Source organism: Rhinopithecus roxellana, chromosome 16 (assembly GCF_007565055.1).
Source record: "Rhinopithecus roxellana isolate Shanxi Qingling chromosome 16, ASM756505v1, whole genome shotgun sequence".
Lineage (NCBI taxonomy): Eukaryota > Metazoa > Chordata > Mammalia > Primates > Cercopithecidae > Rhinopithecus > Rhinopithecus roxellana.
In genome coordinates, this window is record NC_044564.1 from 34,469,358 (window position 1) to 34,486,429 (window position 17,072).

Sequence of the window (17,072 nt, forward strand, 5' to 3'; positions counted from 1 at the left end):
TTGACCCCTGAACAATGCTGGTTTGAACTGCACAGGTCCACTTATTTGTGGATTTTCCTTCCCCTTTGCCCCCGCTGAGATAGTAAGACCTACCCATCCTCATCTTCCTGCTCCTCAGCCAGTTACTTAACAGGAAGATGACAAGGATGAAGACCTCTATGGTGATCCATCTCCACTTAATGATTAGTAAACATATTTTCTGTTCCTTATGATTTTCTTAATAACATTTTCTTTTCTCTTACTTTATTGCAAGAACACAGTATATAACACATATAACATACAAAGTAAGTGTGCACTGTTTACATTACTGGTAACGCTTCCGGCCAATAGTAAGCTATTAGTAGTTAAGTTTTGAGGGACTCAAAAGTTATACTTGAATTTTCAACTGCACAGCGGCTGGTGCCCCAACCTCTGCATTGTTCAAGGGTTGACTGTATTTGCAAAGAATATGTAAAATTAGGAGGGGAAAGGCAGTAACTTTCAAATACCAAAGTAACGTTGTCTATTATACAATCTGTAATCATTTTTAAATAAAAACACTTTATTTTTGGTAGTAGTCATGACTAAGGTGATTAACATTATTGGGGAAGTCCTATACATCTAAGTAACATAAATAGAATCACATTGCTTTGTTGAAATATGAAATCTTCAGCCCCAATAATGCAATCATTCTCAGGACTACAACTTCATAGTGAAATATGGTTATGCTCCTGCTGCATGTCAACTATCTTGATACCCACAGAAATGCTGGCAAATATGGTATGAAAATGGAGGGACAAATATGATGAAAGGTGTTCTTTGAAACACAGGGTATACAAAGCAGTCAAACTTGGTAAGAGTCACCGCCAAACAATTATATGATGATGAGACTAGCAGACAAAGGTTTTAGATTGCTTCAGAATTTATGACTTATTTCTGCAGCAACAAATCAGAACACATCTCCATCAAGGTCATGAAAATCAATGGGAAAACATCTCTATAGGGAAAGAAATCTTTGAAACTTCTGGAGAGACATGGATCACTTGATTCTCAAAGGTGTTTTGGAGCCAGTCCTGTTTTTCTCATTGCAGATTTTCTAGCAGCAAATACAGGTAACAACGGAGTTGATTTTGTTTGGTGTTTTTTGTTTGTTTTGTTTGTTTTGAGACGGAGTCTTGCACTGTTGCCGAAGCTAGGGTGCGGTGGCACGATCTCGGCTCACTGCAACCTCTGCCTCCCCGGTTCAAGTGAGTAGCTGGAACTATAGGTGCCCAAGTAGCTGGGACTACAGGCGCCCGCCACCACACCCGGCTAATTTTTTGTATTTTTAGTAGAGACAGGGTTTCACCGTGCTAGCCAGGAAGGTCTCAATCTCCTGACCTCGTGATCCACCCGCCTCGGCCTCCCAAAGTGCTGGGATTACAGGCGTGAGCCACCGCGCCCGGCCAACAAGAGTTTTAAATTTCCAGGTTTTTTGTGTTTGTTTCCTTGAGCTGCATCTCCTTTGCACTTTAACTTGCACACCAACATATCTATGTCTAAAGCACCTGTACCAGCTGTCATCCATCTTTTGATTTCTTATACTACTTACCTCACACTATCAAAAATGTATCTTAAAGCTTTGTTTTGGACTCAGTAGTATATTACACTGTACACAGGCGTACGAATGTCAGTTACTTCAGGAAAAAGTCCTACAGATGGCCTAATATATTGAAGAAGGGGACTCTAACCTGTACATTACATTTGCAGGGCAATTCTGAGGTCCATGTTTCAGAAACAAGGTGAGAAAACTAATCATAAATATTAAGACACAGAAGGTTGGAGAAGAGTCACAGTAACTCCCAATATGTATACATTCCCCCATCATCAGGATAGGCTTGGTCAGGGAGAGTGGGGAAGTGAAGCTTGAAACCATGGATAGAACAAAGTCCTCAATCTGCATATAGACATTCACAGAGATATGACAGCTAGTCAAAGCCATCATGCATTTACCTGCAATACATCTACACTTAATTAAAACATTAAGTTTCTTTACATATTGATATATACAATCAAGTAAACAGAGTTTAGTACTGGTTATCGGATGCTGCTCAGAAGCACTGCTTGGCAGGGATATATGTCCCTTGCTAACATAAACATGTAAAATATCTAAATAAGTGTCTTGACCGATGAAAGCTTTCACAATATAAAGTCCAGGAGAGGAAATAAGAGGGTTCGTTGGTAGTTAAAATTAAGTCTGAGAATCAGAGGCTTATACAAAATTGTGCCTCTTTTCTAAAATCCTTCTTCCTTCTAACCTTACCTCAAATATTACAGGCTAGTAAGAGAAAATACTTTCAGTTTGAGGCAATTTAATAACAAAATTTGCTTTCAAGGCTTAAAGAGCACTTAAAATTCAGGAAGTGCCTTCTGTAGTCAAAATGACATCTTCGGCTTTGGATAAAGAGCCTAAGAGATGATGCTGAAAAGAACTATCAAGCTGCTGCCTGACTCTGACCCACTCCAGGTGTGTCATTCAGATTCTTCAAAAAGCAGATGCCAAGGCACAATGAGATATGCTCCTGTGGGCCTCTCCTAAGGGGAAACTTGGAAGAGAACCAGTGAGACAGAGTTCATCCTCAATCACTGTAATTGTTCTCAGGGTTACAACCCCTCATCTCTATCCCTCACAATCGATTTACTTACTTACTTACTTACTTACTTACTTACTTACTTACTTACTTACTTACTTATTTTATTTATTGAGACAGAGTCTTGCTCTGTCACCCAGGCTGGAGTGCAGTGGCACGATCACAGCTCACTGCAGCCTCTGCCTCTTGGGTTCAAGCAATGCTCCTCCCTCAGCCTCCTGAATAGTTTGGACTATAGGTGTGTGCCACCACACCCGGCTAATTTATGTGTTTTTAGTAGAGACAGGGTTTCACCATATTGGCCAAGACTGGTCTCAAAACTCCTGACCTCAAATGATCCACCCACCTTGGCCTCCCAAAGTGCTGGGATTAGAGGGGTCAGCCACAGCACCCAGGCCCCAGGATTTCTTTAAATCCCCCTCACCCTCAGCTATCACCTCTGCAGGTCTTGATAACTTACCTGATTAAGCAATCCAAATTCTCATTCCTAAGCAGTGTGGCCCCCTGGGAATCATTCTCATTCCAAGGTGGCTGTAATGTGTCCATTCACAGTTAAAATTGAGGAAGGGAGTAGGCAACAGGCTAATCACTGGATTGCCTGTGTTCCACACATAGTCAACCCACCGCCACTGTGTAAACACAACCCTATCTCCATTAGCTGATCTGGGTCAATCACTTGTGTCAAGATGGTATGTTTTTTCCCCTCACCTGCTGGTCTTAGACACAAGGAGTCCAGAGTACCCCACTGGCAACCAAATCTTGTTGTTACATTGTACCCTGTGGTAAGACCGCACCCACTTTGGGAGCAAGGACTTCTAACCCTGCAGAGCCCAGAGGTGGAGGGACAGAAAACAAAAAGTCCCTGGGTGGATACTGGATGCTACACTAAATAGGGCCACTTCTGTTCCCACCTCCTGGTTCCCAGGCTTGTGTATTCTTTCTACGGAACTATGCAAACATTTCTAATTTAGTGTATGTACTGCATGCTGCAAGATGGCAACCCAACCATGCAGAGGATTTCCTGAGTCAGAGCTTTGCATGGGCCTTTTGAAGGCCACTGTAGCACTCCACGAGGCCAGCTGCCTCTGGATGGTGCCAACTGTAACATGGTAGATGCCCTGGCAAAGACCCACTCCCACGCGTATTTCCCAGGGAAGTAAGTCCCCCATTCTTGATGCTATGATGTGTGGGATGACACACCTGTGAATCAAGGGGCCAACCAGTGGCACTAAACATACACTAAGTTGCCAAGTAAAAATAATGAATTATATAAGATGCTACAGGTAAAAAAAAAAAAAAAAGATACAGTTATTTTCTCAAAGGAACTTATATAGTCTAAAGAGAATCAAATACAGCAAGTTCTTCCTTGTTCATTACATGCTATGCTTGTAACAAGGGTATACCTTTTTTTTCAGATACTGATATAAGCCATTATCGTAAAACCTTCACCATAATCACTAAAACCAGTCCCGATGCAACAAAAAAGGTATTTTTATATGACAAATATTCACTCGTTGGCAATATTTAATATTATTTGTAATATCTAACCTTACTCAGTAATATTTAATAACCTTAGTTACTGCTTTTATGAATCCTGTATTTTTATCTTATATATTTCCAATTAAAATTTCAAACGTTACAACAAAATAATACTGTCTATATTGCTTCATTTATAGTCTTTTTATTTTTTCAATTTTTAATTTTTGTTAGTACATAGTAGGTACATATATATATATTTATGGGGTAAATGAGATATTTTGATACAGGCATACAATGCATAATAATCACATCAGGGTAAAAGGGGTATCCCTCACTTCAAGCATTTATCCTTTCTTCCAATTATACTCTTTTATTTTTTAAACGCACAATAAATTACTGTTGATTGTAGTTACCCTATTGTGATGTATAGCCTATTTTAAATCATATACTTAAATCAAGTTCAAATGAAAAATTACTAAGTTAACAAATATTGCTAAGGTAATATTTATTCAAAGATTATTAAATAATCTGTTATTATATTCTGAGATTCAGTATTAATAGAAAATTTCTAAACTATCCAATGGTCAGGTTTATCATTTTGGCTTCATCTGAATAAGTAATAAACTCAAGAAATAAAGTAAACCAACAAGGACAATTTCAAAACAATGCAAAATTTCCAAAGCAGAATTTAAAAATACAATAACTTATAGCTCACAGTAATTATCTTCCTAAATGCCTGAAGTAATTTTTTTAAGACTGCCTCATATCTTGACAATAGCCTTATTTAGAAGAGGGGAAAATATGCGACTCACCTCTGTACACCGTAAGGCCTTTCTAAAATAGGCTCTTTGAATGGAGGCGGAACGTGACCAAAATAATCGGGATAAGCCACCTCTGAATATTCCGGAACAGATTTTGTATTTTTCACAATCTCAATATAGAGGTCTGGGTCATGGAGTGTTGGTCCATCAGGTACTTCAACCGATGCTTGTTCTATTGATGAATTTGACTCCGTATCTTCATCATCTTCAGTTTCAACTCCAGTGCAGCAAAGCTTCCCTAGCTGAACTGTTCTTCCCTCAAACAGAACATTTCCACAAGTAGCCATGTGTGGACACGCTTTAGCACATGTAAGGACAGTAAGAGGAAGACTGCAGTCCTTCTTCACTTCTGCAGTAAAACCTGGGGCTGTTTGAGAAGGAATATTCTGCAATGTAATTCGGTCCAAGGCCTTTACAATATCATTGTTTAAACCATGGACTGATGAAATAGTTCTATTTTGATCACCTGGCTGCTGTTGTAATGTTCTATCATTATCTTTAGTGTCTTCTTTTGCTAGACCCATAAAGGTAAGCTTCTTTTCACCTTCATCTTCTTTAGAAGATATGTTCTCCTTCATTACAACTTTTCTTAAATTGCCAGGATTCCCAGATGTTTCCTCGCCTGCCGTAGGAACAACAATAGGACCACGTACTTTTCCCTCAAATACAAAAGGCTTTGGTTCTTTGGAGATTAAATCATAGTCCTTTAAAAATAAAAAATACGTTTAATCTTTTAACTGTAAATATTAAAACGTATTAACAAAACTAATACATTCATGTTGTATATTGTTTCAGAAATTTTTGAAAATTTTAAAGATAGACAAAACAGGGTTTGTTTTCATTTCACTAAAAAGACAAAATTTTTAACCATAACAAATTCATAACACCTACTTTACTTTTTCTATTATAAAAATAATGCCTACATGTCACAGAAATGTGGGAAACCTTAGAATTCTAAGTAGAAAAACATAAAGACTCCAAAATCCTATTAGGGACAACAACTAAATTGTTATTCATTAATTCAATAACATTACAGTGTCTGTTTTGTGCAATATTCATGAAGTGTCTATTTTGTGCCAAGCCTTGTTTCAAGCACTTAAGACACTTAAAAAACAACTCTTCCCTTTTGTAGCTTACATCTGTATAGGGGTAGAAGAGAGGACTGTCAATACAACAAGTAATAAATACAATATATATATTTATATTTGTATGTAGAACGTTAGAAGGGTAAAGCGCTACAGAAAAAAAAAGGGGAGGGAGGGAGGGCAAGGCCAGGCCCGGTGGCTCACACCTGTAAGCCTAGCACTTTGGGAGGCTGAGGCAGGTGGATCACCTGAGATCGGGAGTTCAAGACCAGCCTAGCCAACATGGTGAAATCCCGTCTCTACTAAAAACACAAAAATTAGCCAGGCATGGTGGTGGACATCTGTAATCCCAGCTACTCAGGAGGCTGCGGCATGAGAATCGCTTGAACCCAGGAGGTGGAGGTTGCAGTGAGCCGAGACCATGTCACTGTACTCCAACCTGAGTGACAAAGTGAGATTATGTCTCAAAGAAAAAAAAAAAAAAAGGAGGGCAGGACAGGCAGGACATAATGTGGATTGGGAGTACCAAGAGAGCAGAGGTAAGTGGCAACTCTAAATGTCATTGGTTAGGGAGTCTCATGAGCAGACGAAATAGAAGCAAAGACTTTAAGAAGGTGAGGGCACCACACAAGGGGCGCATTCCAGGCAGAGAGGACTACAGCACATAGCTCCCAGAGTGGAAGAATGCCTGAGGTGTTCAAAGAACAGCAAGGATGGGATGGCTGGGAAAGAATGGACAAGATGAATGCCACGATGAATGCCAAGCGCTGGAGAGCCTTACAGACTATAAGAATTTGGGTTTTTACTCTGAATGAGATTGGAAGCCATGACAGGGAAGGATGCCATGACATGAATTATTTTTGAAAGATAAGATCCTAGTGCAGGGTTTCTGAATGACAGCAGCCAACATTTTGGGCCAGATCATTATATTTTGGATGATTTAAACAGATAAATAAGGTGTATATTTAAGTCATTTCCAAAACTGGGCTATTACACAAAACTGCAATAAAAATCTTTTTGCAAAGAGTTTTTGCTTTATTTATAATGATTTCCTAAGCACTGAAATAGAACTGCAGAATCAGATATTATAATCAATTTTAATAATGCAAACTGACCAGAACACTGAACTCTCCAGAAACACTTGTATTAATGTATATTCCCGGTAACTATACATAAGAGTATCTCTTTCAACTGCTGTCTTCTTTGACAACATTCAATACTATAGTTTTTAAAAAAACATTTTCTAACGTGGTAGATAAGAAATATTATCTTACTGCTATTTTAATTTGCATTTCTTTGACTACTAGGAAGCAAACACTTTTCTATACATCTGTTAATCAGCTGCAATTCTTAGGTAACTTTTTTGTTCCTGCATACAGGGTTTTTCTTATTTTATGGTATAAATTTTCAAGTTAAAAAATTTGTATACACATACATACACGAATCCTCCAGCTAACCCATTTTTTGAAAATTATTTTTCTGGATTTGCAATTGATCTTTTAATTTGGGTTAATTTCCTTATATACATCATGGAGTCAAAATGAAGAATCTTCCATTGTGATTTATTCCTTGAATGTCCACTGTATACAAAGCAAGGATTCAAAGATGATTCACAGGACCCCCTGTACTATAGCTAAGCCAAGAAGACAGTGGAAGCACTAAGGAGGGAATAGGTAGTTCTGCATTAAAAGGGCTAAAGGGGTGGTAAGTTTGCATTAAAAAACACATTTTGTAGGAAACGTGGTAGGCTAAGTATCCACCCCACAGAACCGTTTACAATTGTTACATATATTAAAATATTTTAAGTATGTCATTAAGTGGATAAGAAAGCAAGGATAAAGGCCAAGTATCAAATGAAGAAGGGATCCGTATGTGATAAGCTGAAGACTGAAGCTAGCTTTCACTCTGAAAACATGTGTAAACCAGGTGACCTTGGGTACGGATTTTCCCATCTCAAAGACGATGAAGGACAGGAGAAAAACCCTGAACTGGCATAAGGTAATTTTCCTCTCAAAAAGATTAAACTCCAGAACTACATCTTCAATATATAGGTCCTAGAAATACTCCCACCACAAAAGGGGGAAAAAAAAAACATAAAAAGAAAAGCCAACTGTCTTAAATTTTAAACCATAGCTCTAAGACAGTGCAAAGTATCACTACTCACAAACTGGCATTAAAAGCCGGCCATCAAATCACATGGATTCGTAGCCTGAATTCACATCACCTTGGTGGCCCAAAAGCGCTTGAGGATTCAATCTATAATGGTGACTCTCAAAAGCAACAGCTTCTGCAGTTTCCACATACAAAATTATAAAGAAGGAAAGAACCCTAAACATACAATTCGGCAAGGTAGAAGGAAAAAGAACCAAAAGAAACATCAGATATTGAAAAAGACCTACAAGAATCTCAGACTAAGAAATGACCATATTTAGTATGTTCAAAGAAATAAAATACTGAAAACAAGAATTAAAGACTTATTAAACGCATTTTGTAAGCAGTTTTTTTTTTTTTTTTTTTTTTTTTGGAGAGGGAGTCTCGTTCCGTCTCCAGGCTGCAGTGCAGTGGCGCAATCTCGGCTCACCGCAACCTCCTACTCCCTGGTTCAAGCAATTTTCTCTGCCTTAGCCTCCCAAGTAGCTAGGATTACAGGCACGCACCACCACACCCAGCTACTTTTTGTATTTTTAGTAGAGATGGGGTTTCATCATATTGGCCATAGTCTCCATCTCCTGACCTCGTGGTCTCAATCTCCTGACTTTATGATCCACCCGCCTCGGCCTTCCAAAGTGCTGGGATTATAGGCCTGAGCCACCGTGCTCAGCCCCTAGTAGATATTTCTAATGACAGATGAGACAAAGCCAAAAACAGAATTAGTAAACTGGCAGATAGTTCTAATGAAATAACCTGAAGGCAGCATAGAGAGGCAAAGAAAAGGAAAACAGAAAAAAGAGGTTAAAAGACATGGAAGGGAGTAAAAAGGTCTACATTCAATTCGAATTGCAAAAGAGAGAGGGCGAAAACAAAATGCAGTACCTGAAGTAGAGAATGCAGTTTTTCCAAATCTTATCAGAAAACAACTCATAGAATCCAAATACAATAAATCCCAAACAGGATTTTAAAAAAGAAAATCCGCACTTAGTCAACATTACTAGGAAACTGTAGCGTTAAAGCAAAAACAGTGTATGTTAAAAGCCACCAGAAATAGTTTCTTATAAAATGAAAACATACACTTACCATACATACCACCTATCAATTTCACTGATAGGTATTTACCCAAGAGAAATGAAAGCATATCTTCCCAAAAAGTTTTTTGTTTGTTTGTTTGTTTTTGAGACAGAGTTTCGCTCCTGTTGCCTAGGCTGGAGTGCAGTGGCGCAATCTCAGCTCACTGCAACCTCCAGCTCCCGGGTTCAAGCGATTCTCCTGCCTCAGTCTCCCAAATAGCTGGGATTACAGGTGCCTGCCACCATGCCCAGCTAATTATTGGTTTTTCAGTAGAGATGGGGTTTCACCATGTTGGCAAGAATGGTCTTGAACTCCTGACCTCAGGTGATCCACCCGCTTCAGCCTCCCAAAGTGCTGGGATTACAGGTGTGAGCCACCACACCCAGCCACCCCAAAAAATTTTGTGCACAAAATGTTATCAACTTTACTCATATTAAAGTTCAATGAAGTCTAAAACTTCAGACATTCCGACACTCATCCACAAAGAAATTGTGGTATATTTCCACAATAAAATACTGCCAAGCAATTAAGGAAAGAACCACTGTCACATGGATAAACCTCAAAAACACATGCTCAGCAAAAGAAGCGTGACCCTAAAAAGTAAACGCTGTATGATTCCATTTATAAGAAGTTCTAAAAGTCAAGACTTGTCAGTGACAGACAGCAGATCAGCAGTCACCTGCACAGGAGAGAAAGAGACTTCAAGGGGCCCAAGGAGACTTTCTGGAATGACAAGAAATAATTCTGTCTCAATGGGTGGTTGCCACATAGGTGGATAAATTTGTCAAAACTCACTGAACTTAAGTGAAACTTACTGTATGTAAATTATAACTCTACTGTATGTAAATTATAACTCAATAAAGTTGATTTTTAAAAAGTAGCCAGAGGAAGAGATTAATTTTAAGAATGTTTTAGGAATGTTTACAAAATAAAGAATGTTTACAAAATAAAGACACTTTCAGGGAGAGAGGGCAAGACAGCACGTGCACAAGTGCATATCAAGTACACGCCACTGAATGACATGATCCCAACAGAAGGTCTGAGACACAAAAGGTAATGAAAATTTTAAGTGGTAAAGTGGTAAAAATATCGGTAAGTCTACACTAAACGTTTTACATTTAGTAAAAAAAGCAAAGCAAGGCCGGGCGCGGTGGCTCACGCCTGTAATCCCAGCACTTTGGGAAGCCGAGACGGGCGGATCACGAGGTCAGGAGATCCAGACCATCCTGGCTAACACGGTGAAACCCCCATCTCTACTACAAAAATACAAAAAACTAGCTGGGCGCGGTGGCGGGCGCCTGTAGTCCCAGCTACTCGGGAGGCTGAGGTGGGAGAATGGCGTAAACCCGGGGAGGCGGAGCTTGCAGTGAGCTGAGATCCGGCCACTGCACTCCAGCCTGGGCGACAAAGCGAGACTCCGTCTCAAAAAAAAAAAAAAAAAAGCAAAGCAGTAACAAGTGGGTTTTTTAAAAGCTAGAGTTAAGATACATAAAAAACCTATCTGACGTTACTGCTTTGCTTTTTATGTTTAGTAAAAAAAGTATATGTATATAAATATATACATATAAAAGCTGATTTGGGAAGTCACGGAGTTAGAATACTCGAAGTTTCCATTTATCATTGTGGGAAAGAGGAAAGAAAGGTCCTGATTTACTTTAGACATTGACAAATATGTTGGAAAATCTACAGTAACTAGAATTTTTGCTTATTTGTCAATAATCAAACTAATACTTTAAATGGATACAGTTTATGTAAATTATACCTCAAAAAAGTTGATTAAAATAAAAAAATAAAAAGACTGTATGTACAGTTTTCAAACTAGTAATAGGTAAAAGTGGAGTGAGAGAAAGATAATCCAAATGAAGGCAAGAAAAAGAGATAAACATAAAGAGATAAAACTATTAAAAATAAGTTTTCATAAATATAAATCCAAATATAGAAGTAATTACATGTAAATTATCTAAATGCTTCAGTTAAATGACAAAACTCAGATTTCGTATTTTTAAAATCCAACTACATGCTGTTCAAAAAATACACATTGAAGGATACTGAAAAGTTAAAAGTTAATATAAGTACATTAATATTTTTTAAAGTGCTTTTTGTCTTAGAATCTTAGAGGTAAAGACAGTAACTTCATAATGATAAAAAGTCCAATTCAAAAAAGGAAGAAAATTCAATCTACATGTATATACAATAAATAATAACCCTCAAAAAATATATAACAAAAAACCGACAGACCTGCAAAGAGAAACATACTCATAATCAGTGAGAAATTTTTCCACTGTGAGAAATTTTTTAAATACTTTTTACAGTGATTAACAGAATAAGAATAAAGATCCGTAAAGATAAAAGAGAACTTAACTTCTCAACACAATTAACAATCCTTCTCCTAATAGGCAAATAGACAACTGTGACTAACAAGTGCAGAATAATTTCAAACACATAAGAAATAGTAACAAAAGTTGATCATATCCAAGGCCATAAAACGAGCCTCAAAAATTTTAAAAGGTTATGATTATAATTTGTCCTTATTGTACAACTACATGCTAGAAATCAATTAAAAATATTTAAAATTTTTTATTTTTTAGAAAGCCAATTTTAAAAATTATCTTTTTTAAAAAACCAATGAATCAAAAAAAACCCATAAGATTCAGAGTAAAGATAATAAAAACATTAAACATCAAAATTACTGCTTATAAGATGCAGCAAAAACAGTAATTATAGGGAAATTCATAGCCTATCTATGCATGCATACACACGCATGTGCATGCACGTGCGCGCACACACACGAAAAGAATAAGGCTGAAAATTACTGGATGTCTACCTTAGATGATAACGCAAAAAAAGAAAATAAAAAAGAATGAAGGCAGCAAAAGTCAAGACACAGCACATAAACATATCTAAATTATTTAGAGATATGAGGATTAACTTCAAAAACATACAAAAAGTAATTTCAGGATTTAGCATGTGGGAAAGGATTACCTATGTAAAACTATTTGACGCTTTAAACTTTTTCCATGAATAACTTTGACGAAAATTGAAAACCAAATTTAACAAGAGGAAAACAAGAAAGAAAAACAAAATATAACAAAAGTCCACATAGTAAATGTCACCATACTACTACAGATGTATGAATAAAAGAACTGTGAAAATGCATTATTTTGATACTTTCAATATTCTGCCATCAAGAAACAAGAGAAAATAAATCTGTAATTTGTCACTATGAGTAAATAAACATAGCTTTGAAAGCATGGTAAGGATGTTGATAATTACTTTAATAATACCATACGTTACCTTCCAATAGCATTCATTTTTCATCTGGCCACTGAATAGTGGCCTTAACACATCTAGAAACAAAGTGGGCAGTGTTCAAGATTGAAACAAACGCATAAAGTAATTTTAAGCATTAATGGTTGATGCTGAAAATAATATACAAATGAAAGTGGAAAAAGTCATAATTGAAATTAACTTTGTTTATGTTTATTATCTTATGATCTACAAGAAGTGGATACAAAGATAGCTGAAGAAATTTTTCAAACACATCCTACCTGGAACTAACCAATCTTTTTAATCCTTGAAAGCATGTCTTACATATCGCTGCCTAAAATTCAAATACACACCTTAAAAAACAGAGCCTGAAGTATCAAATAATGCATTCCTTTGAAACTTAAAAATGACAAAGATAATCAAGTGGCAACACAATTACCTTAGAAATGATTTTTTGATTATGTCAATAAAAGACAATATGCTATTTCCCATTACATATGCTACAGAAATAGAGCTACTCTATATAAAACTTTACAGCAGAATAAACAATAAATTAATAAATGTGTACTACTTGAAATATCTGAAGTACCATCTCTTGCTTAAAGAAAATAAAAAGGAGTAACTTAGTGACAAGCTCTTTCACTCAGACCTGTCTTTACAATCTGACACTGGAGAAACCAAACTAATGGACAAGTTGGCAAGCTGCTCATAAAGTGCCATGTAGGAAATCATCAAGGTTAGCCTATTCTGGGTGACAAACTATAATTAGAAAACAAGGAATCTAAACATAGAAAGCAAGAACAATTCATCACAATCTAAAAGAAAGAAAATTCACTTGTGAAAGAATGAGAATCAAAGTCCTGGACTTAATACCGATAAACAGGTTACTTTTTTCTATTCCCAAATCAAAACTACAATGTGTAATCACATGAGAGTAGTGCCCCCTTAACCAAGGTTTGGATTTCCATGGTTTCAGTTACTGGAGGTTAATCACAGTCTGAAGTATTAAATGGAAAAGTACAGAAATAAACAATTCGTAAGTTTTAAAGAGTGCACCATTAAGAGTAGCATGATATAATCTCACACCATCATGCTCCATCCCACCCAGGACATGACTCATCCTTTGTCCAATGTATCCACAATATCTATGCTACCAACCTCAGTAGCCATCTGTTATCAGATCAGAAAAAACATGGTATATAAAGGGTTTGGTTTCAGGCATCCACTGGGGGTCTTGGAACCTATCTCCCATGGATAAGGGGGGCCTACTGTATATATTTCTTATATGTACAGAAAAAGTAGAATATACAGAAGAAATAAGTGATTTCTTCACACAATAATCGATTTCCTCCTCAAACCTTTTCCACAGTATTCTTCTGCCTTGATTTAGCAGTATTTGTTATTGCTGGTATTTTCAAGTGGTGCTTAGCTAGGCACAAATGTGTTACAAGAGCTAACGGATAACTGCTGTAGGTTGAATGGAAGACAATCAACCTATACTCTTTCCCAAATGCCTCTTCCTGTCTTCTTTTTTTATTTTCTTTTGACAAATACCTTCTCCTTCATTCCTGCCTTGCTTCTATTACCTCTGATTTCAAAGTACCTTCTCAGGTACCTCAAATCTAGGGGGAATAACAAGATACCAGAGCAGGGAGTGGCAGGGAGGGCTGCAGAAGGTGGATAGTTGTTGCATCTTTTACGGCATCTAAGGCTTCTAAGTTCCCAAGCTGAAACCTGAATGATTAGAACCATGAAGTGTAAACTCTAGGTGATAAATGTTTCTTCTTCTTTTTTTTTTTTTTTTTTAGAGAAAGTCTCACTCTGTTGCCAGGCTGCTGGAGTGCAGTGGTGCAATCTTGACTCACTGCAACCTCCACCTCCCAGGTTCAAGAGATTCTCCTGCCTCAGAATTCGAGTAGCTGCAACTACAGGTGCGTGTCATCACGCCCAGCTAATTTTCTTATTTTTAGTAGAAACGAGGTTTCGCCATATTGGTCAGGCTGGTCTCGAACTCCTGACCTCAAATGATCTACCCACCTTGGCCTCCCAAAGTGCTGGGCTTACAGGCATCCGCCACCGCACCTGGCAACAAGTATTTCTTTTTTATTTCTCATCTATAACCTCACAACTATAACCTCACAAGAAAGTATTTTTCTTTAAGCAACTAGAAATTAAGTGTACGAAATGTGGGGAACAAAGGAAGGGCTAAACGAATCTTTAAGATTATCTAGCTCAAACTCTTTGACATTTTAAGATCCTGGGCGATTTCATAGATTTATCCAAGGAATCATCACAAAAGCCAGTTAAATGCCAACAATTCGATCAACTTGACTTGCCCTATAATCCAGGCTGAATAAAAAAACTATGTCCATTAAAGTGATGGAAAAAAAACTAAAGTGACAAAAAATGTAATAGTCCACCTTCCTTTTTTTCCTTTTTTTTTTTTTTTGGAGACAGAGTCTCGCTCTTTCTCTAGGCTGGAGTACAGTGGCTCAATCTCGGCTCACTGCAACCTCCACCTCCCAGGTTTAAGCTATTCCCCTGCCTTAGCCTCCCGAGTAGCTGGGACTACAGGCATGCGCCACCACGCCTGGCTAATTTTTTTTGTATTTTAGTAGAGACGGGTTTCATCCTGTTGGCCAGGACAGTCTCGATTTCCTGACCTCATGATCCACCCACCTTGAACTCCCAAAGTGCTGGGATTACAGGCGGGAGGCACTGCACCCGGCCCATCTCCCCTCATTTTACAATTGCTTAACTGCGACTCAGGATGTTGACATAATTATTCAATGTCACTCAGAAAAGCAATGCTAGTTTCACTTTTTAGAAATGGAAAGAGAATAAAAAACAGTGATTATCGACCTAAGCGAGAAAAAATAACTTTATTAAAATCAGTTAAGATGCTGAATTTTCTATATTTATACCTGAAAATCATCAACAAGCTCAGGGAAAAGGTGTTCATACATTTTTAGATCTTCTATTGTTCGTCCCGGTTCTTGCTGGGGTTTTAGTTTGTTAATATCTGTTTCAATATCATCATTCTGAAATGATAAAAAGAGTATGTTACCAGGTAAAACAAAATTTTTAAAAATTACAGAATACATTTTAGATTTGAAATGTTCCAAGTTATTAATTACATGTAATTAAAGAATAATTACTGAATAAATGCTGCATTAATTTTATCTTAAATTCAAATTTCCTTATTGCTTTGGGGTTGTTGTGTTATTGTCGAGCACTTTTGTTTTGTTTTTGTTGTGGTTACTCTAATATAACAGAATATTTGGGCTACTCAAAACAGAAAAACTTGTGCAAAGATCAAGACTCCAGTATGTCCTCCTCATTCTCCCTTACTGCCATCATTTTGTTCATATTAAAGGGCAGTAAAACTTAAGAAGACTAAATTGGAAAACATACATATATATGATGATGGTGATAATAAAACAGCTAACATTTATTAAGCACTGAAAATAAATGAAGCACTATGCTAAGCATTTTACATATATTATTTAATCTATTCTGCGTAAGAACATTATGAAATTACCCCCATTTAACTGAAGAGGAAAATGAGGTATGGAGAAGTTAAGTCATTTGCTGAAAATTACACATCTTGCAAAGACAGGAGCCAGGATAAAAACCAGTTAGAGTGATTCTGAAGCACCACACTGTCAGCCAGCATGACACACTGCCCCAATACAGATTAATGATGACCACACACTCTTAGAGTGCATGGGAAATAAAGTTCCTTTAGAAAAGCTCGGTATCACCATTCACTCTGTTTTCAGCGAGGGGAAAAGTTAGGAGTGGAACAAGAGCCAGAAATGATTTCCATGTCTCTCTAGGAAGAAAAGCAGGTGGATTTAAAGGAAAAGTATGTCCTCAGAGAAACAAGATATGTATCCAGGATCATTTGTTCTATACGCTCTTCAGAGAAGAGCTAATGAATTCCATGATAAGAGGGCAAATGTCAGCTTATCTACTACCCAAGCTATTTTCTAGGATCCTCAATGACTCTGGCCTCACACAAACTAATTATTATCTTAGTTATGGCTACAGAGAGATAATAATACCATTTATTAATTCTCAATTGGTACTATTTTAAATTTTGTATTTACTTACTACCAGTGTAAGCTACTTATTTTTCAGCCTAATTTACAAATTTATTTTACTATATTTCAATCCTCAAAAAACCTTATATACATGCATCTGACCATACTTAACACATATTAACTACTAGTTTAAAAGAAAAAACATACTATGTATTTCTTATTATTTCATCTTAAGGAATTTAGCTATTATTTACATAGCCAGTAAAAAAGATTTTCCTCATTGCTATGTATAATATTGATTTTATTTAAATATTATCATATTAATCACTGTATCATTATTGTATAATTATTACATGAATATGTAATTTAATCTCTTTACACATTTTTGAACCAATAATGTAATAATTTTCCTGTTTAACATCTAATAAAAATACATAATATTTCTAAAATAAAAAATAATTTACAAAGGTATTCTTTTCTCTAAACTTACTAGTTCAATATTTGATATCGTTTTATGAAAATATGGTCTTACACCGTGGC

At 36.8% G+C, this 17,072-nt stretch overlaps 1 protein-coding gene across 1 annotated transcript in view; it reads right to left on the bottom strand.

Moving 5' to 3' along the window:
* AGTPBP1 (ATP/GTP binding protein 1) overlaps positions 1-17,072 on the bottom strand; it is a 204,845-nt gene that overhangs the window by 85,085 nt on the left and 102,688 nt on the right. Inside the window, exons 13-14 of the mRNA XM_010378074.2 lie at positions 15,411-15,527; positions 4,901-5,613 (exon numbers count right to left, since the gene is read on the bottom strand). Coding sequence (XP_010376376.1) covers positions 4,901-5,613; positions 15,411-15,527 — 830 coding nt within the window. The remainder of the gene's footprint in view (positions 1-4,900; positions 5,614-15,410; positions 15,528-17,072) is intronic.